The sequence below is a fragment of the Hemiscyllium ocellatum genome, chromosome 8, assembly GCF_020745735.1.
Source record: "Hemiscyllium ocellatum isolate sHemOce1 chromosome 8, sHemOce1.pat.X.cur, whole genome shotgun sequence".
Lineage (NCBI taxonomy): Eukaryota > Metazoa > Chordata > Chondrichthyes > Orectolobiformes > Hemiscylliidae > Hemiscyllium > Hemiscyllium ocellatum.
In genome coordinates, this window is record NC_083408.1 from 119,051,279 (window position 1) to 119,078,386 (window position 27,108).

Sequence of the window (27,108 nt, forward strand, 5' to 3'; positions counted from 1 at the left end):
GACCTGCTGTGCTGTTCTAGCACCACTCTGATCTAGACAGTGGAGTCTGTGGCTCGGAAACAGGAGTCAAAGAGAAGGCTTCAGTTTTCTTCAGTATAACTAAAGAAAATCTCTGCCTGTCAAATAGGGGAAAAATATGGTTTGAGAGAGTGATAATGAAGTGGTTCTCAATGTATACAGGGGAGTGAGACATAAAGGGGACTGAGGACATAAAGGAGGAGAAATCATCACCTTCGATTTGAATAATTCTGAAAGAAAACAGGTCAGGGCTGTGCCAAGAGACTGGACAGTTCAAGAGAAACATTGACAGATTAATGATTGGTCATCTCTGTGAAAGGTTACAGATTGATGGAGAGGACAAGATGGTTCAGTTCCTACAGCCTTAGTTTGTAACACCGCCTGTACGCACTTACATGGCAAGGGTAGGAATCTGACTGAAGAGATTCAAACAAAGTTTTGGGAGAGGTACCATGGATTTTTTGGGATATGGCAAAACTTTCAAGGAGTTGGGAGTTTACAAAGATAGTTGGGTCGTCAATATTTTTTCTGAGTGTGGACAGATTTTGACAGGGAGCGGACAGAACTCTAATAAAGCTCTCGGAGGGGTCAGGTAAGGTAGGGTTAGCCGTGGGAGTTCCTCAGTGTGGCGTTCCCTGAGGCTCCCATTGCTGTAACCCAGAGCTGCTCAGAATCTGCTGCATCTCCCAGGACACGGCCCGAAGCGCGTTACAATTTGAAATGATTTAAAGTCACTCAGCCATTTTCCGGTCAGGAATTGGGAACCCCAGCTTCATGTTCCAGACCCACAGTCTCTCACTCCGTTTCAGTTCAGCCCCGGGGGTGGAGAGTGAAACGTGCTGGGCTTCAGGAATAAGCTGTACTCAGCCGAACCCGGGAGAGAGGGACAGAGGAACAGAAGGAGCCAGGGCACGGGCACGGGCAAGGAAGGGGGAGGAACAGGGACAGTGCGGGGCGGAGCGGGCAGCAGCAGCTCCTTATAGAGAGAGGGAGGTAACTGGCAGCTCTCCAGAGACGGAGGGAGTGAGAGAGACACAGAGAGAGAGATAGAGAGCTGGCCACAGTTACTGAGGGAGACTCTGGAGTGACGAAAAGTCTGAGGGAGTGAGGGAGACTCTGAGGGAGTGAGGGAGAGCCTGAGGGAGTGAGGGAGAGCCTGAGGGAGTGAGGGAGACTCTGAGGGAGTGGGTGGTGTCCCCCAGCCGTGGGGGCTGTTCCCTGAGAAGCCACACTCGGTCATGTTCCACTTGGAGGAGAAGCCCAAGGCCGGTGGGGGTGCCGGTGGGGGTCCTGGGGAGGGTGCCCAGGGAAGGGGGCAGCCCCTGGACACCAAGCTGTACCGGAGGCGCTGGGTGATCGTCTTCTTGTTCAGTTCGTACTCGCTGTGTAACGCGTTCCAGTGGATCCAGTATGGGATCATTAACAACATCATCATGAAGTATTACAATGTCGCCTCGTTCACCATTGACTGGCTCTCCATGATTTACTTTGTCGCCTACATCCCCATCATTTTCCCGGTCACTTGGCTCCTGGACCGTAAGGGCCTCAGGGTCATCGCCCTGGTCGGCAGCGGCCTGAATTGCTGTGGCGCCTGGATCAAGATCGCCAGCGTGCGGCCGGACCTATTCGCGGTCACCTTCTTCGGACAGACCGTGTGCGGCATCGCTCAGGTCTTTATCCTGGGAATGCCGTCCCGGATCGCCTCCGTCTGGTTCGGGGCCAATGAGGTGTCCACTGCCTGCGCCATCGCCGTCTTCGGGAACCAGGTGAGTCCCGGGAACTTCACCTCTCGGGGCATGGGGTCCAAACCCCACGAAATAGGGGTAGTGTCCCTACCTCTGAGCGAGGAGGCTCGCTTTCACCTCCCAGCGGTGCGCAGTAAGCCTTCTGAACAGGTTTATTAAAATATAATGAGTGATTGCACAGGGAGAGACGGGCCGAACAGCCGCCTCCTATGCCTCATGCCAGAGGCTGGGTTTCTGTTGGAGGGGCTGAACTGGTTAACACTATCTTGGTGAAACTGGAGAATGAGGGTTTGTTTTTTGCTCCTTGCTGTGGATGTTGGCAGTGACCCCCACCACCCAGCCAGGGAACAATGTGCAGGCCATTCAGGCGCTCCAGAGGTTAGACCTTGCCAGGGTACACAGGTCCTTTTCTCTCAGTCACTGACTGAAATTCATTCCAATCTTCTGTCTTTCTCCAGTCCAGAGTCATCATTCCAAAGGTTACTTTTACACATTCTGTTTTTACTGTTTTTTTGTTTTCAACAGTTGGAAGCATTCTCTCACAATCTCAAAATAGGGCATTAAACCTCACCATTCAACCACATCAGCCAGGCTGACTGTCTTAACCACAGCCATCTGAGAGATTTCAGTGGAGTGAGCCTCCTCACTGAATTGTCAAATGTGAGATCACAGAGAGGAGCTGGTGCTGCCTTTTGGAAGGATCTACCTAGTCCATTCCACTGTCTTTGTTCAGAACTCTCCACTTCAGATGTTCCTTCTTGGCAACTGGGCAGCACAATGACCCACCCTCTTGGTGCAGACTTGATGAGCTGAAGTCTGTATTGCACTGTTCAGATTCTGTGATCTTTATAGATGAAGATCTTAGATCCAAACAGTTCCTCTGTGTTCAGATTTTAAAAGTATGTCACTGATAAATAATAATTACTATGAGCTTTGTCAGTCTTTAATGCATTTCATATTCATCATGGACTTCAGTCTTACGAACAAGTTTATAATATTGTACTTGAGCAGGTTCAACAAAGATGGGATCCATTTGGATTTCCAGCAGGCCTTCGGCCAGTTGCCACACAGGAGGCTGCTGCATCTGTGCAGCACTGTGTGCTCTCAGCACTTAGGGACCTAGGTGATTGTGTGGAATTTACACATTCTTCCTGTGACTATGTTGGTTTCTTCCAGATGCTCCGGTTTCCTCTCACTGTCTAAAGATGTGCAGGTTAGTTGGATTGGCCATGCCAAATTGCCCACAGCATCCAGGGATATGCAGGCTATGGGAAATGCAGGGTCACAGAGATGAGGTAGGTTTGAGTGGGATGCTCTTCAGAGGGGTGGTGTGATTTTAATGGACCGAATGGCCTGCTTCCACACTTTAGGGATTCTGTGATTCAATGAAATAAGATGAGCCCATGGTGTCTGGGGCAAGGTACTGGCATGAATAGCAGATTGGCTGACTACAGAAGGCGGACAGTGAGACTAAAGGGGACTTTTCAGGATGGTAGGTGATGACTAGAGTGGAGTTCCTCAGGGGTCCATGTTGGGCCCATAAATATTCATGCTATAAGTTAATGACCTGGCCAAAGGAACTGAGAGCATTGTTGTTAAGTCTGCAGGTGGCACAAAGATAAGGTGGAGGGTCAGGTAGTGTTCAGGAAGTGAGGACACTGCAGAAGCATTGCATGAAGAGTGAGCAAAGAACTGTTAGATGGAATGCAAAGTGGGAAGGTGTGAGGTTATACACTTTGGTCGGATGAATAGATTATTTTATAAATGAGGAAAGACTTTGGAATCTGAAGCACAAAAGGATTTGGCTGTCCTAGTTCTTGATTCTCTTCAGGTTAACCTACAGTTGATGGTTAGGAAGCCAAGTGTAATGTTATTTCAAAAGAGCTAGAATACAAGAGCAGAGATGTATGACCGAGGCTGTATAAGCCTCTGGTCAGACTGCATTTGGAATATTGTGAGCAGTTTTGAGCCCCATATCGAAAGAAGGATGTGCTGGTATTGGAGAAGTTCCAGAGGAGATTTACAAGAATGATCCTGGGATGAAGGGCCTGTTGTATGAGAAGTTGAGGTCTCTGGGTCTGTACTCGATGGAGTTTAGAAGGATGAGGGGAAAATCTGATTGAAACCTTTGGAATACTGAGAGGCCTAGATAGAGTCAAAGTGGAGAAAATGCCCCCACTGGTAGGAGGGTTAAGAACCTGAGGGCACATTCTCAGAGTGAAGGGATGACCCTATAGAACTGAGATGAAGAGGAATGTCTTCAACCAGAGGGTGGTGAATCTGTGGAACTCATTACTGCCAAGGGCTGTGGAGGCCAAGTAATTTAAGACAGAGATAGATAGATTCTTGATTAGTAAGAGGATCAAGGCAGGAGATTGGTATTAAGAAACATATCAGCTGAGATCAAATGGTGGAGTAGACTTGATTGGCTGAATGGCCTAATTCTACTCGCATACCTTCTGGTCTTAGTGAGTTTATTAAAACCTTTTCAGAAATCTATTTACATTCTCATTTAAATTACCATCCTCCATTATTTCAGTAAAGTACTTGAATTGATTAAACACAACTGGCCTTTTACAAATCCTTGCTGACATTAATACTTATAATTTTCTAACTGACAATCAATTTTTGTTCAGGTTAATGTCTTTAAAAAGTTTTCCATTGATGACTGACTGATCTGTAGTTGCCCTTTTCTGTCTTTTGAACTTGGGTGGGCTGGTTAAGCAAGACTTCTATCCTCCAGATCTTATGACACTAACGGGAATGAGACATTTCTGCTATTTGGTGGAGTTTCAGTTTCTAAATCATGGAATTCTGACCCTTTTTCACAATGTCCACCTTTGCATATGCACTGCTTTCTCCAATGCAGGCTAGGCTGGAAGTAGAGTGTCTTGGAAAGTCTCGGAAACCTTGGGGAGTAAAGAGACTGAGGGGTAAACACAGGAGAAGTTGTCACTGAGCCTCCTCGAAGACTGTATGCAGGAGAAGCTATTAGGTTTGGCAGGTATACAGAAAGCAGTGGAGCCTTTGTCTTAGTGGGGGTCAGTATTGATAATGTGCCATGTGTTTGTGTGGGGAGGTGAGTGGCATCACTCAGCCTCCTATCACCTGGGAATGTGGAGAGTGTGGCTGAAATATTTTAAAAATGTTCTTATGGGATGTGAGCATCATTGGCAAGGCCAGCACTTATTGCCTGTCCATAAATGCCCTGGAACTGAGTGACTTGCTGGACCAGTTCAGAGGGCAGTTAAGAATCAGCCACACTGTTGTGGGTCTGGAATCATAATAGGACAGACTGGGTAAAGACAGCAGATTTTCTTCCCTAAAGTACATTAGTGGACCAGATGGTTACTTTAATGGCAATTGGCAGTGGTTACACAGTCATCATTAGCTTTCACTTCTAGATTTTTATTGAATTCACATTTCACCATCTGACATGGTGGAATTCAAAGTCTGCAGGTCCAGTATCATTGCCACCACCCTGCCTGGTGACATCATTACACATGATCATAAAAATATTTTTGATAAAGCACTTTATTCATCATGTAAAAATGAAAATGTGTATTTAATGTTGACCTGTAATTCATTGCGTACTGAAAGTTATGATGCCACTTTATTGCTTTTTTTTGCTGGCGATCAGGGCGATGTTAAATTTCAAGAGTATTACTTTCTGTATTCTGCTGTGGGAGGTGGGAATGGCTGATAAGTTGAATATTTGTTTTTGAGGAGGTGGTGATGGTACTAATTTAAAATGGGGTGCAAAGCCTTACCTTGGTGTATTGGTTAGCCCTGTGTGTATGTAACCCAGCAAGTGTGTTGTTGTCGGTGTGGATGTCATCCTGTACTGTGTCACAGCCTATAACTGGATTGAATGTTGAAATGTTGAAGCCATTTGGTGAGTTGCTGCACATGCATTAGCCTACAGTCATGACAGCAATTGCAGATAATCTAATGGTTCTACCTACTTAAAAGTATAATATTTTGACCAATTTGAAGGGGGCTGGAAACATTTACATTTGCCTCAAATCATAATTCCAGTTATAATTCTGTGCCTCAAACTAAATTCCTTTTTTTCTCTTTGGCCTTGCTTGTCCCTGCCCAAATCTAATGTGGACTGGGAAGGCTGTGGTCAGAGTCTTTGCAATTTCCAACCTTACTACCCTCAGTAAGATATATCTCATCCATTCCAGATAAGTGACTTCTTTATTTTGAGCACTGTCAACATTTTTAAGAACTTCTTATTCATTTTATTCCCATCCAATTTCTGCAGCCCTTCACTTTTACTGTTAAATTGACAACATCCTCTTTATTGAAGACAGATGCAATTGGCTCACTTAGAACTTCAGCCTATTTTGATCTGAATTCAGTGACATCTTTCCTTTATTATGAAGACAATGTTTATTTAATTCTCTTTCTATCCTGTTTAAATCTCTGCATCTTCATCATCTGAGAGCTGAAAAATGTGTTGGTGGAAAAGCGCAGCAGGTCAGGCAGCATCCAAGGAGCAAGAGAATCGACGTTTCGGGCATAAGCTTATGCCCGAAATGTTGATTCTCCTGTTCCTTGGATGCTGCCTGATCTGCTGTGCTTTTCCAGCAAAACATTTTTCAGCTCTGATCTCCAGCATCTGCAGTCCTCACTTTCTCTGATCATCTGAGAGTCCAAGCTTTGATAATTGTTATATATTGTAACACAATTGTTATGTGTCAGATTTGGTCACAGTAAGATTGCAATCACCGCAGAACTACATTTAGAACACCTTATTCAAAATTCATTCATGAAGAAAGACAATGTGTCCATCAAAGTTTCTTGTTGCAGCTTTTGGATCATAGAATCCCTACACAGTGGAAGCAAATCATTCAGCCCTTCGAGTCCACCCTGACCTTCTCAGCCAGGCCCCCACATTTCCTATGGCTGACCAACCTAACCTACATGTCCCTGGACACTATGAGCAATTTAGCATGGCCAGTACATTGAACCTGCACATCTTTGGAATGTGGAAAGAAACCGTTGCACCCAGAGCAAACTCCACACAGACTGTCATGCAAGGGTGGAATCGAATCCAGATGCCTGGCACTGTGACGCAGCAGTGCTAACCACTGAGCCATTGTGACACTCATGATAATCCTCTCATGCTCCCCAATGTTTGCTCCTGTAGCCTTGATAAATATTTTATACATTTTGTTCTAAATTGCTTTTGGTCATTTTCAGTTTTCTGTCCTTTTTCTAGTTTCTACAATATTTTTATGAGGTTTTCTTTATCCATCTTTACTCAGTGAAGCTTTGAGTTTGCCTCTCTCTGCCTTTTTTTCATGCAAGTCTCTACTATCTTAGAAAAGAAGAAGGCTGTTCAGTTCAACATGTCCCTGCCAATTCTGTGGAGCTGGTTTATTTACTCTTTTTCAAAACCCCTCATCATTTTGACCATATTTATCAAATATGCTCTTCACTTTCCCTCTTCTAAAATAAACAGTCCCAGCTCTTCCCATCTCTTATTTTAGTAATCTCCTCTAAAATTGTGCTGGTGATAACTTATATTAAGTACTATGTTTGCTGACCAGACTTGGTTCCTGAAATTTTACATTTTTGTTTTGATTATTGAGTAATTTTGTAGCATTGCTGTAAACTTTCTTGTGCATACTGAAGTCTGAACTCTGTCTGATCCCTGCTTCATTCATTAGTCACTTACCTCTATGCTATAGTGCAGGTATGCCCAAATGGTAGCATCACTGAAGGGCTTTTGCTCGAAACGTCGATTTTCCTACTCCTCGGATGCTGCCTGACTTGCTGTGCTTTTCCAGCACCACTCTAATAGAGACACTGTTAATCCAGAGATCCAGGCTAAAGTTCTGGGGACATCAGTTCAAATCTCACCATGGCAGCTGGTAGAATTTGCACTCAATTGGCATTGAGAATGAAATGATGACTACAAATCTATTGTTTGGTGGAAAAAGCCCATCTGGTTCACTACTGTCTTTTAAGGAAGGAAACTGCCATTCCTATGTGACCTAGCCAACCGCACAGTAATGTGGTTCAATATTAGCTGCCCTGCGGGCAATTAAGGACGGGCAGTAACATCTGACCCAGCCAGTGACACCCTCATCCCGTGAATGAATAAAAATATACTGGTCTTAGAAGAGATCAGGACAGGTTCTGTTATGTGGTTGCAGCATCAGTCAAACTTGTTTGAAAACAGCAATGTAAATATCTTCTATTATTTAGTTGTGAAATGTTCAGGTAGGAAGAAGCGTGAAGAAAATAAAAAAAAAACTCTTGCCTGGCACATAAGCTAAACTGAAACAGCGATGGGAAAGAGAGTGACAGGATGATTTTGAGACCATACAAACAAACAGGAGGATGGCAATGATCAGGACGTAGCCAAGAATACAACACCACTAGGAGTATCATGTTACTGAAACAGCCAGATAGGGTGGTTAAAGGGCCAAAATTAGATGTATGTCAGAGTTAAAATAAAGTGGTTGAACTGGAATAAGCTCAAGGTCATTAGAGCAAGTTGAGTTTTAAAGAAAAAAAACTGCGGATATTTCCGTGTTTTATTATCAAAAGCAAAACACCACAGGAAAAGGGACCTCTGAAAAATCCAGAGCTTAACTTGTACTTGGGGTAGGCAATGACTTAGTGGGACTATCACGAGACCATTAATGCGGAGATCCAGGTTATGTTCTGGAGAACCAGGTTCATCTTCCACTCCGGCAGCTGGTGGAATTTGAATTCAGTAAAAATCTGGAATTAAGAGTGTAATGATGACCATGAATCAATCGTTAGAAAGCCTTATCTGATTTGCTAATGCCCTTTAGGGAAGGAAGCTGTCATCCTGGCCTACATGTGACTCCAGCCCACAGTAATGGGGGTGACATAAGGCAATGAAGGATGGGCAATAAATGTTGGCCTAGTCACTGTCATACAATGCAGAACAAGCCCTTTGGCCCATTGAGTGTGTGCTGACATAGTTACCAGTAAAAATGTGCTAACCCCGATTTCCTGCACTTGTCACAGATTCTTGAATGTTATGATATTTTGAAAGGGCTCATCCAAATATTTTTGAAGGTTGTAAGGTTTTTGGCTAGGCATTTCAAATTCCCACCATCTTCTGATGAAAATATTTTTTTTTTCTCAAATCCCCTCTGAATCTCCTGCCCCTAACCCTCACACGATGCCCTCTCATGATTGACCCTTCGACCAAGGGGAACAGCTGCTCTCTATTCAGCCTGTCAATATCCCTCATGATCTTATACACTTCAGTCATTATCACACTTCAGTCTTCTCTGCTCTAAAAAAATCAACTAGGTAAAAACAAGGACTGCAGATGCTGGAAACCAAATTCTAGATTACAGTGGTGCTGGAAGGGCTTTTGCCTGAAACGTCGATTTTCCTGCTCCTCTAATGCTGCCTGACCTGTTGTGCTTTTCCAGCATCACTCTAATCTAGACTAAAAAAAAGCCAACCAGGCCTATCTAGTCTCTTCCTATAATTCAATTTCCCCATCCCAGGCAATATCCTGGTGAAACTCCTCTGTATCCCCTGTACTGCTGTTACATCCTTCCTGTAGTGAGGTGAATAGAACTGCCCGCAGTACTCCAGCTGTGGCCTAACCAATGCTCTGTACAATCCAACATTACCACTTTGCTTTTCTACTCTTTTCTCTCCCACAGGAAGCTGTTGGGGCTAGTTTATAGATATATTCAAGAGGGAGCTGGATGTGGCCCTTGCAGCTAGAGGGATCAAGGAGCATGGAAAGAAAGTGGGAATGGGATACTGAGATTACATGATCAGCCATGACCATATTGAATGGTGGCGCAGGCACGAAGGGCTGAATAGCCTACTCCTACTCCTATTTTCTTTGCTTACTTTATGCCAAAACTGATGAAAGCAAATGTCCCATTGAAACTACCCCAAAATCCCTGTGTTCCTCTGAGCTACTTTCCTATTCTGCTGTTTATTAAATACTCCCTCATCTTGTTTTTTCTTCCAAGATGCATCATCTTGCAGTTAGCAGCCACTGGTCTACCCGTCTAACCAACCCAGCTATATCTTCCTGTAATCTACAACAATCTTCCTCACTATTAACCATGCTCCCAATCTTACTGTCATCTGCAAACTTGCTTAACATTCACCTATATCATTTATGTATTTAAATGACACCCACACCCTGTGAATTAATTTAAATAGCTATAGAAGTCATATCATAACCTTGAGTTGGCTCAAAGAGCAGCATAATATTTTAAAGATATAAACTGTTCTTGGAAGCTGAGGGATTCATGAAAGGAAAATGCAAATTTAAACAGTAGGCAATCCAGAGAAAATCTGTGGTGCCATTTGTTGCTGTATCAGCTTCTCAATTCTGTGCACCTGGTTCAGTGAAAATCTATAGGGCACAATGTTATGAATGTTCATCCTGTACCTTTGGGCTCTTCTTCAAGATCTTTGAACACTGCATCTAATTTTGTCTCAAAGAAAATCAAAATACTGCAGATGATGGAAACCAGCACAGAAAATGTTGGAGAAACTCAGCAAGACAGGCAGCGTCTGAGGAGAGAGGAAAAACAGAGTTAATGTTTTGAGTCTGAGATGTCTTCTTCAGAATCAAACCCTGACCCTAACGTTTTTTTTGTGAAAAAACATCAGACAGGATTCAAAGTTAACTCTGTTTGTTTCTCTATAGATGCTGGCAGATTTGCTGAGTTTCTCTAGTGCTCTCTGTCTTTGTCTCATTTCTCTTGTTAATTTAAGTTTGAATAGAATAATTCTTCTTATGAACACTGCAATGTCTCCAAGACATAGAGCTAGATGTATGATGTGGCATTGTACTCATCTGTTGACATAATTAGGTGGCAGAAACTCTTATTTGCACTTTATGACAATCCTAGAGTTTATATTCTTGTTGCTATTATTATGAAATCCAAGTTCCTTAATTGATTACGGTTCCAGATAGATATCAAATTGTACATTCCCTGATGAGGCTTCTCTTTATTCGCCTGTTTCCCTTCCTCACCACCTCAGATGTTTGGAATAAGTTTAATTTATAAAGAAATTCTTCCTTAATGGATGTCTTTTTCTACCAGATCATGTTAAAGTGTGCTTTAAACTATTAAATTAAGAGAGGGTAATTTATTTGTTACAAAACCAAAGAATGAATACTAATGCAACATACTGACATTAGAAATGAGAAATGATTCCAAAAAGCTAAAGGTGTTTGGATCAGTCTCTGGGTTGTTTGTGAAGAATTGTAGTGAAACTTTGTAAAGTTATTGGTAGTAATGACATTATCAGCTGTGTAATTGATTTGGAGATTCTTCACTTTGCAGGTTCACTGAGATTCTGTTGTCCTGTTTTCTTTCCTTATTGACTTGGTTCTAATGCTCAGACTGAGAGTGTCCTTTTCTAATCTGCAGTGCAGGGATGTTTAATGGATGCTGTTAAACACAATACCCCTCACACCAGGACATCTCCTGACTAATACACAGACTAGAGGTAGCAGTTGATTTTTTACCCCTGTTTCGCATATTGCTGGCAGGGCAAGAATTCAGTCAGCTTTTCATCTCCTTTTTGCAGTCTGAATGATAATCCGCAGGAGATGATTTTCTGTTACATAGAACATAGAACATAGAAGGATACAGCGCAGTACAGGCCCTTCGGCCCTCGATGTTGCGCCGACCGAATCCTACCTAACCTATACTAGCCCAATAACTTCCAAATGCCTATCCAATGCCCGCTTAAATGACCATAAAGAAGGAGAGTTCACCACTGTTGAGAGAAGAAAATTCAACTGCCTTTTTGAAGTCTCTTTCTTTGAAGCTGCCTTGGCACTATACAAGGTGTAACATTCCAAGTGTTCATAAAGGGAGTTCCAATTTTCAAGGTTACATTATTAGTGAGGTTTAGCTGTAATCTTAGTTTTAAACAGACACATGCCTTATCTAAAAGTTCAGTATGTTGGTAATTGATTCAGTGCTCTGTTTAGTTATCATGGCAGAGTCCACAATTCCAGGTCAATTGATTAAGGTTCATATCATACCACGGTAGAACTTGAACTCTGGATTATAAAGATAAGACAGTAACCACTGGGTCACTATATCTTTGCTTTCACTTAATCTTTTCTAGAGATAATGGTGCCTCTAATACACCTTTCTGCTTCATGTCAAATATTTAAATGATTTTCACCACAGTTCCTTCCTCAGGAACCCAAGTCCAGCCTGGTGGTCTGTTCTACAGGACTGTCTCCAGTGCTCTGGGTTTGAGTCCCTTGTCATCAATCAATTGGCTTGTTTAATGGCTCTCTCACACCCTGGGCAGAATCATAGAATCATGCAGTGCAAAAGAGGCCCTTCGGCCCATCAAGTTTGCACCAATGCATCTGAAACAGCTGGCCTTCACCTAATCCCACTGACCAGCACTTGATCCACAATCTTGATTGGTAAGATATGCCAAGTGATCATCCAGATATTTTTTTAAAGGATGTGAGGAAACTCACCTCTGTCATCCTCCCAGGCAGCACGTTCCAGACTGTGACCATCTTCTGGGTAAAACAAGTTTTTCCTCACAGCCCCCCTAAACCTCCTGTCCCTCAGATTGAACTTATGTCCCTCCTGGTGACTGACCCTTCAACTATCCAATCTGCCCATGCCCCTCATAACCTGTAACACCTCAATCAAATCACCCTTCAGTCTTCTCTGCTCTAATGAAAACAACCCTACCCTGTCAAGCCTTTTCTCATGATTTAAATTTTCCATCCCAGGCAGCATCCTGGTGAAACCCAATAAAATGTAACATAGTTTATGGAGGATTGTGCAAAGTGTTAGACTTGGTATAGTTTTGAAATATTTTGACTTTTTTCTAGATAGCCAGTGTGGGACTAGACTGGACCAGCATGAGGGGCAAATGATTGAATCCTATTCCTGTGTCTCCCACAGCCGCATATTGTTCCCCTGTTTCAGGCTGCCTCACCACGGGAGGCTGGGCAACATACCAAAATGATTTCAATGGGGACTATAAAAAGGTTTGAGTGTGAGGCACACCCTGACACAGGTACAGTTTCAACCTGGCACACAGCCAAGACCTGTGATGTGACACAGGCTGGAGGCAGCTGTGTTGGCTTTAAGCCAATGGACTGTAGAGAAAATATTATAAAATATAAAGTATGATAAATGCCGGTACTCTCAAAATGAATGATGAAAATGTAAAATCTCAGCATGACAGGCTGCAGTCTCAGAGAGTAATCCTTGCACTGCTCGTCAGTGATGAATTGGATGAGAAGCTATAATTGTAATTGTTGGATTACATCGATATGGATTGATTTGAGTTTTAGTCCAGTACTGGTGATTTTACTGGTAAATGGGGAAACACATTTCCTTCTACTTCAGGAGTTTGTAACAGTTTCAAATTGGTGGTGTTTTGTTTAAGGGCAAGGAGAGATGTAGAAAAATGTCTTTCCAAATAGGGTTTGGAGCATTGCAAGGTGCCATTATGTGGTTTAGTTAGACAGTTGCACATTTAATGAAACTTTGAAAAATTATTTGAAACAAAGGACAATACAAGACAGTGCACAGGGAAGGCAGTAGGGACACTGGTTTTCAATTGCTTGAGCAACATGCTGGTACAGAATTTTTCTAGTGAACTTCTAAGTTTGCAGAAAGACCTTATGGAACAGGAACAAGAGTTTTGGCCATTTGGCCCCTCAATCCTGCTCTGCCAGTTCGAGATTCCTCCTGTCCACTTTCCTGCCTTTCCCTGATAACTCTTGAATCCCAACTGATTAAGAATCTTTCACTCTCAGCCCTAAATATACACAAGGACTCCGCTCTCACAGCTCTGTGTGACACTGAACCATTTGGGAGAAGAGATTCCTCCTCACATCAGTCTCAGGTTGGCGTCCCTTTATTCTGGGAGAAGAGATTCCTTCTCACATAGTCTCAAGTTGACGTCCCTTTATTCTGAGACTATGCCTCTGCTCCTAGACTCTCTCATGAGGGGAAATACCCATTCACTATTTACCCTGTCAAGCCCCTGTGTTTCAATGAAATCACCTCTTATTCTTCTAAATTCCGATGAATAGAGTCACTTTAACTTCTTTAACCTTTGCTCATGAGACAATCCCACCACACCAGGCATCATCCTAGTGAACTGCCTCCATGAAATTATATCTTTCGTCAAATAATGAGACCAAAACTGCTCACAGTACTCCAGGTGTGATCTCACTGGCACCTTATACAGTTACAGTAAGACTTCCCTACTCTTATACTCCAACCCCCTTGAAATGAGGCCAAGATCCTGTGTCTTCCTGGTTCCCTGTTGTCCCTGTGTGTTGCAGCTTTCTGCAGATTTTCTCCATTTAAATAATGTTCTTTTTATTTGTTCATCCTTCTAAACTAAACAACTTTGAATTTCCTACATTATACACCATTTCCCAGTATTTTGTACATTTACTTACCCTCTCAATATCTCACTGTAAACTATATCACTCTCACAAGCACTCTCACAACCTGCCTTTCCAACTATTTTCATATCAAATGCAAATTTGACGATAAAACATTAATTTTTGTCCTCTCAGTCATTAATATATATATAATATATAGTAAACAGTTGTGGTCCCAGCACTGATCCCTGTGGAACCCACTGGGTCATAGTCACCAACCTGAAAAACAGGCCTTTTTTTCAACTCACTCTTTCCTGCCTATGAGCCAATTCTATATCGACACCAATATATCACCTCCAACACCATGGGCTCCTTTTGGTATGATGTAACCTTTTATGAGGTATCTTGTTGAGGGCTAAAGAGGGACCTATAACAGAACACTATCAATGTGTAGTACAAAGTTAAAAATCACAACACCAGGTTATAGTCTAACAAGTTTATATGGAAGCAGTAGCTTTCGGAGCGCTGCTCCTTCATCAGGTGGTTGTGAAGCAGGATCATAAGACACAGAATTTTTAGCAAAAGATTACAGTGTCATGCAGCTGAAATGATATATTGAACAAACCTAGATTAAGTCTTTATCTTTTAGAATGGGTTGCTGGTTTTGGTTCATTAATATGTAAATCCCAGAACTTCTTTTCCCTCACATTCTCAAGATGATTTTAAGTTTTATAACAAAGGTGCCATCTCAGCTCAGACATGCATTAAAGAGATGTGAAGTTAAAATCTGTCTGTATCCCAATCTTGAGTCAGCCTGGTTCAATTTTTAAAGTAGAATTTACAAAATATTACATGGATTGACTGCCTGGAGGCAGTGCTTCGAAAGCTAGTGCTTCCAAATAAATCTGTTGAACTATAACCTGGTGTTGTGTGATTTTTAACTTCGTCCACACCAGCTCCTCCAAATAATGTGTAGTACTTTTACTATATTCAAACTTGTTCTGGTGTTTCACAGAAGTGCTGAGCAGCAAATGATGACACCCAGCCAAAGCAGGAAATACAGTATTAGGCTGTTCTCTAAAAGCTTAGACAAAGTGTTTGATTTTAAGGAATATCATAACGGACAAAAGAGAGGAAGGGAGTTGTGAAGTTCCTTTTTATTCTTTGACCTAATGTGTTGTCACTGGATGGGCCAGCTTTTACAGGGTATTGCCCTTCCCTAATTGCCCTTTGAGGTGGTGAGTTGCCTTGTCCCACTGCAGGCCATGTGCTACAGGTTGACCCACAATGCCCTTAGGAAATTCCAGGATTTTCACCCAGCGACTCTGGAGGAATGGTGATATATTTCCAAGTCAGGATGGTGAGTGGCTCAGAGGGACTTGTTGAATCTGCTGTTTGTGCCCTTGTACATGGTAGAGGTCATGGGTTTGGAAGTGCTGTGGAGGGGGTGGATGAATTCTCATCATAATGCTACTGGCTATTGGACAGCAATGAGAAGCAGAATGTTGTTTATATTTCACTTTACAAAGCAGCCTTGCTGGATTGGATGATGACTGAACACCGCTCCGTTTGTGTTTTTAAAGCTTCAGTCTTGGATGTGATCTCACCATCTCCTGGATATTTCACATTGCTGTGCTGGAGTTATGAAGCTGACTGATTGCAATTTCCAGACCGCCCAAAGCCTCTGTTGCGAAAGCACAAACTATTTTAAGATTCATTGTTATATGAGACCAATACATCATGTCGTGTAGCCTTTACCTTTTCTCAGCAGATTCACAAAGCTACTGACAATGCTATCACCCACAAAAAGTCCAGTTTATGCAGCATCACTCCCACACCTGCTCATGTTAAAGAGGCCAGGCTGCAGTTTGCTGTGTGGAATTTTGTGTTCACCTACAAACATTCCAGCCAGCATTGCTATGTGAAGATTACATTTCCTCAAAAGGAGTCAAACCGGTTTAGTAACTAAGGTAGATTTTGAACACGTCACCAGTAAAACTGTGGCATTGTTTTTAAATATTAATTACACTCCTGCCAACACTTCCTCCTGACATTTAGAAGTTTTTGAAAAAAAATACAGTGGCAAATATACACTCACCATGACCATTGGTCTTGGTGTTTATGAGCGAGGGGACTGACTGAGGAGGTCTGGAGATGGAAAGAAGTAACAGTGACCTTTTGTTTAGAATTGTGACATTAGTTCTCTATTTCATTTGAGGACAGGAGAGTTTTATAATATGCCACAATGTACTGGTCCATCTCGTTCAGATGTATTTTTGTCCAGAACAATAGCATCGTTAAACAGAATCCTGTCTTCAGTCACTGGGCCCGAAACGTTAACTCTGTTTTTCTCTCCACAGGTGCTGCCAGACCTGCTGAGTTTCTTCAGCACTTTTTGCTTTTACAGCAGACAAGGAAATTGTTCAGGTTATTGAGTCTGGACCAACATTTTTGAAGAGCAATTCAGTTTGTCTCACTCTTTCAAGCATTTATTTAATTTAATTTGAGGTTTCCACTGAACCTGAGTCTTCCACCCATCGGAGTTCTGAGCTCTAACCACTCATTGCACCAGATCGAATCTGAGAGTCATATATCAAGGAAATAGACACTTTGGTCCAACAGGTCTGTGCTGACCAAATATCCCAATCTGACCTAGTTGCCACTTAGGTCCCTTTTAAATCTTTTCCCTCTCATCCTAAATCTATGCCCTCTAGTTTTGCACTTGCCCACTCCAGGGAGAAGACCTTCACCATTTACCCTTTCATGCCCCTCATGATTTTATAAACCTATTGGCCATGACTCAGCCTCCGATGGTCCAGTGAAAATAGCCCCAGCCTGTTCAGCTTCTCCCTATAGCTCAAACTCTCTAGTCCCAGCAACATTCTTGTAAACCACTCATTCATAAAGTCAGGAGGTATGGGATACAGGGAGATTTGGCTATCTGGATTCAGAATTGGTTGGCTGACAAAAGGCAGAGAGTGGTTGTAGATGGAAAGGATTCTCCCTGGAGGTCAGTGGTGAGCGGGGTCCTGCAGAGCTCTGTTCTTGGGCCTCTGCTCTTTGTAGTTTTTCTAAATGATTTGAATGAGGAATTTGAGGGGTGGGTTAGTAAATTTACCAATGACAGAAAAGTTTGGGGTGCCGTTGAGAGTATCGAGGGCTATTGTGGGCTGCAGCGTGACATAGACAGGATGCAGAACTGGGCTGAGAAATGGCAGATGGAGTTCAACCTGGATAAATATGAAGAGATGCATTTTGGAAGGTCGAACTTGAATACTGAATATAGGATTAAAGACAGGATTCTTGGCAGTGTGGAGAAACAGAGGGATCTTGGTGTTCAAGTGCATAGATCCTTCAAATTTGCCACCCAAATGGATAGGGTTGTTAAGAAAGCCTATGGTGTTTAGCTTTCATTAACAGGGGGATCGAGTTTAAGAGCCGCAAGGTTTTGCTACAGCTCTACAAGTCCCTGGTGAGACCATACTTGGAATATTGTGTCCAATTCTGGTCGCCCTACTATAGGGAAGATACAGAGGCTTCGGAGAGGCTGCAATGAAGATTTACCAGGATGCTGCCTGGACTGGACGGCTTGTCTTACAAAGAGAGATTGACTAAGCTCGGACTTTTCTCTCTGGAGAGAAGGAGGAAGAGAGGAGACCTGATCGAGGTATACAAGGTAATGAGAGGCATGGATAGAGTTAATAGCCAGAGATGCCAGGGCAAGATTGACTGGCACGAGGGGTCATAGCTTTAAGATATTAGGAGAAAGGTATAGAGGGGACATCAGAGGAAGGTTCTTTACGCAGAGAGTTGTGAATGCATGGAATGCGTTGCCAGCGGTGGTGGTGGAAGCAGAGTCATTGAGGACATTTTAAGTGACTGTTGGACATGCACATGGACAGCAATGAATTGAGGGGTGCATAGGTTAGGTTATTTTATTTTAGGTTAGGAATAATCCTCAGCACAACATCGTGGGCCGAAGGGCCTGTTCTGTGCTGTACTTTTCTATGTTCTATGTTCAAAATCTTTTATGCACTCTTTCAAAATTCACAACATCGTTCCAATGGCAGGGAGACCAGATTTATTTTTTCACATCTCACTTCTGGTTCCTTCGTCAGACATATTATGTCCCTGCCTATTGTTATCAGTTCTTTTAATCTATGGAAATGGTTACTTATAGTTGGCTCTATCTAAACCCTTCTTCTTGATTTCCTCTGCTCGAAGGAGCATAACTTCAATTTCTCAGCTCTCTCCACTTGGCTGTAATCCTGGAGTTGTTCCAATAGGTCTCTTTTGAACCATCTCCAGAGACTTCACATTCATCCTAAGGTGTGGTATCCAGAAGTAAATACAGCCTGTCAGAAGGGACCACGTTCCCGATCTGTGTAGGTTTCATATAACTTCATAACTTGTTCTCCACTTTGAATTACAAAGCTTGCTTTGTTAACCTGACCTTCCAGCTTCAAAGGTTGTTGTATAAGCTCTTCTGGTCTCTCTGCTCTTGCACTTCCTTTAGCACATTATTTCTCATTCTTAGAGTCATATAGCACAGAAACAGACCCTTCGGTCCAACTCGTCCATACTGACCAGACATCCAACTCTGACCTGGTCCCAGATGCCACCTTTTGGCCCATATCCCTCTAAATTGTTCCTATTCATATACTCATCCAGATGCCTTTTAAATGGTGTAGTTTTACCAACCTCCACCACTTCCTCTGGCAGCTCGTTCTATACCTGCACTACCCTTTGCGTGAAAAAGTTGCTCCTTAGGTCCTTTTTAAATCCCTCCCCTCTCACCTTAAACCTATGCCCTCTAGTTTTGGACTCCCTCACCCTGGGGAAAAGACCTCAACTATTTACCTTATCCATGCCTCTCATGATTTTATAGACCTCTGTAACGTCACCCCTCAGCACCCAATGTTCCAGGGGAAATAAGCTCCAACCTATTCAGCCACTCCCTATAAGTCAAGCCCTCCAACCCCGGCAACATGCTTGTAAATCTTTCCTGCATCTTCTCAAGTTTACCAACATCCTTACTATAGAAGGGTAACCAGAATTCTGCAGCCACAACATGACTTTCTAACTCCTATGCACATGTTCTAACCAACTAATGCAAACATGCAAACTGTCTTCTTCACCAACCTGTCTACCTGCGACTCCACTTTCAACAAAATATGTACCTGAACCCCAAGGTCTGTTTGTTTGGCGACACCCCCCTCAAGACCCTACCATTAACTGTATATGGTAAAAACAGCTTTTCCAGCACCATTCTAATCATTAAATGTATAAGTCCTGCCCTGATTTACCTTATCAAAATGCAACACCTCATATTTATCTAAATTAAACTCCATCTGTCACTCCTTGGCCCATTGGCCCATTGGATCAGGGTCTTGTACTCTGAGATAATCTTCATTGTTCTCTACACCACCAATTTTGGTGTCATCTGCAAACCTAGTAACCATTCCTCCTGTATTCATATCCAAATCACTTATAGAAGTAATGGAAAGCAGTGGACCCAGCACAGATCCTTGTGGCACACTGCTGGTCACAGGCCTCTAGTCCGCAAGGCAACCCTCTATCTTATCTTCTTGTCAAAATGTATCTCATCAAGCGTTTCAATTTTGTTGACCATGTATGTGCCCAACATTTCCATTTTCTTTCCTGTCTTCCTCACTGTTACCTACATTTCCAAGTTTGGAAATTTGCAAATTGTCATCTGCCGATTTAAACACTGGAACACAGAGCAGTACTGCACAGGAACAGGCCCTTCAGCCCACCATGTCTATGCCAATCATGATGCCATTCTAAACTAATCCCACCTACCTGTATCCTTCTATTCCCTGCCTGTCTATGTGTCTGTCTAAATGCCTCTTAAACATTGCTATTATATCTGCTTCCGCCACGAAACTCTGTAGCACTTTCCTGGTCCTTGGCCTCCTCCATTGCCAGACCCTGACCACATGACGCCTGGAGGAAGAGCGCCTCATTTTCCACCTAGGAACCCTCCAACCACAAGGGATGAATGCAGATTTCTCCAGCTTCCTCATTTCCCCTCGTTCCACCTTATCTCAGTCCCAACGCTCAGCTTCAGCACCGCCCTCCTAACCTGCCATCTTCTTCCTGACCTCTCTGCCCCCACCCCCTCTCCGGCCTATCACCCTCACCCTCACCTCCTTCCACCTCTCGTATTCCCAGTGCTCCTCCCCCAATTCCCTCCCCCCTACCTTTTATCTCAGCCTGCTTATCACACCAGCCTCATTCCTGAAGAAGGGCTTATGCCCGAAAAGTCAATTCTCCTGCTCCTCGGATGCTGCCTGACCTGCTGTGTTTTTCCAGCACCACATTTTTCAACTCTGGTCTCCAACATCTGCAGTCCTCACTTTGTCCTAGCTCTTTCCTGGCACCTACTATCCTCTACGTAAAAAATAAAACCTTCCCTCGCACATTTCCCTTCAACGTTACCCCTCTCACCTTAAACCTAGGTGCCCAAGTAGTTGACATTTTCATCCTATGCACATCTCATCATTTTATAAACTTCTGTCAGGTCCCCCTTCAACCTCTGATGCTCAAACTAAAACAATCCAAGCTTGTCCATCCTCCTAATACACTCCAATCCAGGCAACATCCTCGTAAACCTCTTTTGTACCCTCTCCAAAGCCTTCACATCCTTGATGTAGTGTGGGGACCAGAACTGCAAACAGTACTCCAAATGTGGCCTAACTAAAGTTTTATACAGTGGCAACTTGACCTACCAACTTTTACACTCAGTGCTCTGACCGATGAAGGCAAGCATGGCATACACTTTCTTTACCTCATTATTCATTTGTGTTGCCACTTTTAATGAGCTATGGACTTGCACCCAAGATCCCTCTATATATTGATACTCCTAAGGGTTCTATCATCTACTGGATACTTCCCTCTTTTATTTGACCTCCCAAAACGTATCACCTCACATTTGTCCAGATTAAGCCATCTGCCATTATGCTGCCCAACTTTTTCGTTGGTCTACATCCTGCTGTATCCTTTGACAATCTTCTTCACACTCTACGAATCCATCAGTTTTTGTGTCATTTTCAAATGTGGAAATCAGACCAACAACATTTTCATCCAAATCATTTACATATATTACAAACAACAGTGGTCCCAGCACTGATCTTTGTAGAACACCAATTGGTCACAGAACTTCAGTCAGAAAAACATCCCTCCACAACTCCTTCTGTCTTCTACATAGTTTTATAATAAACTATCAGTACACATCTCTGGAGCAGGTGTGACTGGGTCTCCTGGCTCAGAGGATGGGAGCTGAAAATGTGTTGCTGATTAAAGCGCAGCAGGTCAGGCAGCGTCGAATTTCCTGTACCTTGGATGCTGCCTGACCTGCTGCGCTTTAACCAGCAACACATTTTCAGCTCTGATCTCCAGCATCTGCAGACCTCACTTTTTACTCAGAGGATGGGATACTGCCACTGTGCCACAAAAGTGCCCCCCCATCTTCTATGATCAAGCCAATCTTGTTTTCAATTCCCCAAATCATTGTGGATCCCATGTGAATTCTATTCACTCCCCATGATATCAAGAAATAGTTGGATTCACTGGATATTGCAAGGGCCCCAACAAAATTCCAGCAATAGTACTGAAGACCTGTGCTCCAGATTTTGTCCCTCCCCTACTCAAGCTGTTCCAGTACAGTTACAACACTGGCATCTACCCGACAATGTGGAAAATTGCCCGGTATGTTCTGTACATGAAAAGCAGGACCAATCCAACCCAGCCAATTTTTACCCCATCGAACATCAGTAAAGTGATGGAAAGTGTCACCAACAGAGCTATCAAGCAGCACCTGCTCAGCAATAACCTGCTCACTGACCCCCAGTTTGGGTTCCACCAGGGCCACTCAGCTCCTGACCCCATGACAGCCTTGGTTTAAACATGGACAAAAGAGCTGAATTCCAGAGGGGAAGGGAGAGTGACAGCCCTTGACATCAAGACTGCATTAGGCCTAGTGTGGTATCAATGAGTCCGAGCAAAACTGGAATCAATGGGCATTAGGGGGCAAACTCTCCAATAGTTGGAGTCATACCTGGGACATAGGAAGGTGTTTGTGGTTGTTGGAGGTCTTAGCTCCAGAACATCTCTTCAGGAGTTCCTCAGGATAGTGTCCAAGGCCCAACCATCTTCAGCTGTTTCATCAATGACCTTCCCTCCATCATAATCAAAAATGGGGATGTTCTCTGATGATTGCACAATGTTCACCATTTATGACTCCTCAGATATTGAAGCAGCCCATGTTCAAATGCCGCAAGACCTGAACAATATCCAGGCTTGGGCTGACAAGTGGCAAGTAACATTCACAAATGCCGGGCTATGCCCATCACCGGTAAGACACAAACTAACCACTGCCCCTTGACATTCAATGGTGTTACCATCACTGAATCCCCCATTGTCAACATTCTGGGGGTCATCATTGATCAGGAATGCAACTGGACTCACCACAGAATCATAGTAGCAACAAGAGCCATTCAGAATCTCGCAAGCTTGAGCCAGGTATGACTCTTCTATAGAACTCACTTCAATGTGCTTCTAATTTGGAACCGAGGTCTAAGGAAGCAGCAGAGTAGACTTCGAAATGTTTACTCTGTTTCCGTCTCCACAGATACCGCCAGACCCACTGAGTTTATCCAGCACTTTGTTTTCATTCTTTTCTGAGTTCTGTTGATAATCATTGAGCTGAGATATGAGACTTCAGTTCTTAATGCTCCCAGCTTTTAATTCGGAGGTCTGTGGGTCCCATTGTCACCCCACGTTTTGAGTACGGGAATCAAAACTGATGTTACAGTTGCAGAACTAAGAGAGTTGGAAGGGCCAGGTGATTGTCCTCAAAGAAGGTAGAAGATTTCATGTACTATTTCATTGCTTAATGAGGACTGTGCAGAAATATTAGTGAGTGATTTCCCTGAGCTGTATAACTAGGCTGTACCCATCAGCACAGCTTATCAATATCCTGGTAGTTCCTGTCTGCTTGTAACTTGATCTCAACTTCCTGGAATGATTTTACCATCTTAATCAGCTTTGCAACTAAGATTCTAATTACATCTATAATGTGCGACCTAAATTATTCATGGGGTTGAGAGGTGATATTGTGGCTCTACAGGATATTGGTTAGGCCACTTTGGTAGCATTGCATGCAGTTCTGGCCTCCTTCTTATTGGAAGGATGTTGTTATGAGAAAATTTGTAAAACAATGATATCTGATATGCAAGCTGTGCAAGGTTACCTTATGGCCTCTCCCACCTAGTTTAGACTGCTGCCTCTTTATGAGGAGGACTTATCTGGCCAATAAGTGCCTGACTCAGCTGGATCTGTTTTTCCTACCTGAGGGAGGGCTAGGGGCCTGTAGGAGTGATCAGTTAAGCCCACACAGACCTGTTGATTAACTTCTCTTCCGAACAAGTTATTGCCTTTCCACTGTTATCTGTCTAATTAAGAACTTGCAGTGTTTTTGTAAGCATTTTGTGTAAAGGAAGTCTGTTTGTGACAGAAGGAGAGAGTAACCTGTGAGAGCTCTTAAAGGAAGAGCTAGTACCCTTCCCTTCTAAGGTTTTAGAACCTTAGCTAACCTGGTTATAGGTGTCAGTGTTATGTTGTAACAGCGATGCTATTGGTGAATAAAGGGAAGACTAAACTAACCTTCTGTAAGAGGTTTTTATTCCAGACTACCAAAGAGTACGATCTCTGGGAAGAACCAAGAGAGGCATACAGGTTGAGTCCGCAAGGGATTCCCTGGGCTGTCTCAAATCTGAAGTTTAACAGTGAAACTTGAAAAGGTTAAGAAAAGATTTACAAGGATGTTGCCAGGGTTGGAGGGTTTGATCTATAGGGAGAGGCTGAATAGGCTGGGGCTGTTTTCCCTGGAGCGTCGGAGGCTGAGGGGTGAGCTTATAGATGTTTATAAAATCATGAGGAGCATGGATAGGTAAATAGGCAAGGGCTTTTCCCTAGGGTCGGGTAATCCAGAACTAGAGGGCATAGGTTTAGAGTGAGAAGGGAAAAAATTAAAAGGGACCTAAGGAGCAACTTTTTCACACAGAGGGTGGTACATGTATGGAATGAGCTGCCAGAGGCAGTGGTGGAGGTTGGTACAATTACAATATTTAAAAGACATCTGGATGGGTATATGAATAGGAAGGGTTTGGAGGGATATGGGCCGGGTGCTGGCAGGTGGGGCTAGATTAGGTTAGGATATCTGGTTGACGTGGACGAGTTGGACCAAATGGTCTGTTTCCATGCTGTACATCTCTATGACTCTATGAAACCACAAAATTTAAAAAGAAACACTGGTTAAGGAGAAAGACAATGCCCCAGAGGACAGAATCCATTTAGTTTGAGCTCAGGAGTAGTAAGGGTGCAATTGCACTGCACGGTGTAATCTATATACCATTGGGTGGTGGTAAAGGTAGTGAAGAACAAATCTGCCGGGAAATTAAAGCTGGGCGCAAACATCAAAGGAGCAGTCAGAATCAGAGATATTAATTACTGGGATAGTGAGTGTAAGGGGCAACGAGGGGAGTTTCCAACAGCAGTATGTGTCCAGACCAACAAGGAAGGAGGCATGGATAGTTCTGGTTCTTGGGAAATGAGGTGAACCAGTTAAATCAAGTGTCAATAGGAGAACATGTAGGGAATATCGATTATTGTACATCACATTTACAGTGACATTAGAAAATGACCAGTTGGTCAATCCAGAGTAAGACTAATCAATTTGTAGAAAGTGGACCTCAATGGGGCAAGAACAGAGCTGGACCACATGGACGGGTACCAAAGATTGGTGGGAAAAGCATTAGCTGACAATGTGCTACCTTCAAAGAGGAGATGAGATTCCTTCAAAAGAAAGGGTCAGATAAAGCAATTCTGAGCTCCCTGAATCACAAAGAAAAGGAAGTGTGTTTAAGTTATGTGTCAGGTAGAAAATACAATTGAAAACTAAGATGAAAATAGAATATTCTAGAAGAAAAATGAAAAAAGCAAATAGAAGAAGCAATGAGTGACTGTGACGTCTAATAATGTCATACAGTTCTGAGGGAGGGAATTGGGAGGAGAGCTCTGAATCATAGAACATAGAACATAAAACATAGAACAATACAGCGCAGAACAGGGCCTTCATCCCTTGATGTTGCGCCAACCTGTGAACTATTCTCGGCTCATCCCTCTACACTATCCCAAAATCATCTTGTGTTTATCCAAGGATTGTTTAAATCTCCCTAATGTGGCTGAATTAACTACATTGGCAGGTAGAGCATTCCATACCGTTACCACTCTCTGTGTAAAGAACCTGCCTCTTTACAGTTATACCCCCTCATACAAGCTGACGTCATCATCCTAGGAAAAAGACTTTCACTGTCTACCCTATCTAATCCTGTGATCATCTTGTATGTCTCTATCAAGTCCCCTCTTAGCCTTCTTCTTTCCAATGAGAACAGACCCAAGTCTCTCAGCCTTTCCTCATAAGACCTTCCCTCCAGACCAGGCAACATGCTGGTCAATCTCCCCTGCACCTTTTCCAATGCTTCCACATCCTTCCCGAAATATGGCAACCAGAACTGTACACAGTATTCCAAGTGTGGCCGCACTAGCGTTTTGTACAGTTGCAGCATGATATTGCGACCCCGGACCCCAATCCCTCTACCAATAAAACCTAACACACCGTATACCTTCTTAACAGCACTATCCACCTGGGTGGCAACTTTCAGGGATCTATGTACATGGACTCCAAGACCCCTCTGCACATCCACATGACCAAGAATAGTGAAGGGGACAGAGCAATCAACAATGTCTCCTAATGTACAAGTGACTTGGAAAAGGAAACTAAAGAAACACAGGGATTGTGAAAAGAGACTGGCAGAAAACATGCAGGAAATCCCAAAGTTTTCTGTATGCATACGAATAGTAAAAAATTGATAAAAGTAGGCCAATTAGGCACCAAAAAAAGGGAGTTACACCTGGAGGTGGGGGCCATGGCTGAAGTATTAAATTAATATTGTACACCTGTTTTACCTACAAAACAGATGTTGCCCAGTCAGTGGAGTCAGAGAAGGAAAAGCAGTTAGGTGAAAGGTTTAAAATTGATAAGGACGATGTATTGGATAAACTATTGTACTTTAGGTGAAGGAGGCACTGGGGCTGGATGAGGTGAATCCAAGGATATTGAAGGACCCGAGAGGTGACATTGCAGAGGGACTGGAATCAATTTTTCAATCTTCCCTGGAATCCAAAGTTCAGAGAATTATAAACATTACAACTTCCTTCAAAAAAGTTTATGGAGATTAGCCCAGCAATTACAGACCAATCAGATTAACGTCAATGTGGGGAAACTTTCAGAAACAATTATTCAAGATAGGATGAATAGTCACGTGGAAATTATAGTTTAATTCGGAAGAGCCAAAACAGAGAAGTTCAGGCAAAATTGTATCTAACTAATTTGCTGGAGTTTATTTGAAGGGATGACCGAGAGAGTTGATGAGATTAATGCTGTTGATGTGGTGTAGATAGACTTCCCGAAGGTCTTCAATGGAGGGTCACGCACCAGAAGAAAATGATAGGTCATGGAATAAAAGGGACAGTAGTAACATGAATATTGCCTGGACTGTATGATAGGAAACAGACAGTAATGGCCCATGAATATTTTACAGTCTGGAAGAAGGTTTGGAGTGGAGTTCCCCAGGGTCGTTATTGGGACACTTACTTATTCTGAGACCTAATAATGATCTGGATCTTGGTGAGCAGGGGCAGTTTCACAGTTTGGGGAGGGCAATAAACTTGGAAGAATTGTAAACTGTGAGGAGATAATGTGGAACGCCAAAAGGACATTGCGAAGTTGGTGTGTGGGTGGATAGGCAACAGGTAAGGTTCAATGCTGAGAGATGTGAGCCACCACCTTCTCAAGGGAAACTTGGGACAGACAGTAAATGCTGTCCA

The 27,108-nt window shown here is 43.1% G+C and overlaps 1 protein-coding gene across 1 annotated transcript in view; it reads left to right on the forward strand.

The window, feature by feature from the left end:
* Window positions 1-1,007: 1,007 nt before the first annotated feature.
* Window positions 1,008-27,108, forward strand: part of LOC132818453 (heme transporter FLVCR2-like) — a 176,910-nt gene continuing 150,809 nt past the window's right edge. The window contains exon 1 of the mRNA XM_060829537.1: window positions 1,008-1,784. Within this exon, the coding sequence (XP_060685520.1) occupies window positions 1,257-1,784 (528 nt within the window). The 5' untranslated portion in view covers window positions 1,008-1,256. The remainder of the gene's footprint in view (window positions 1,785-27,108) is intronic.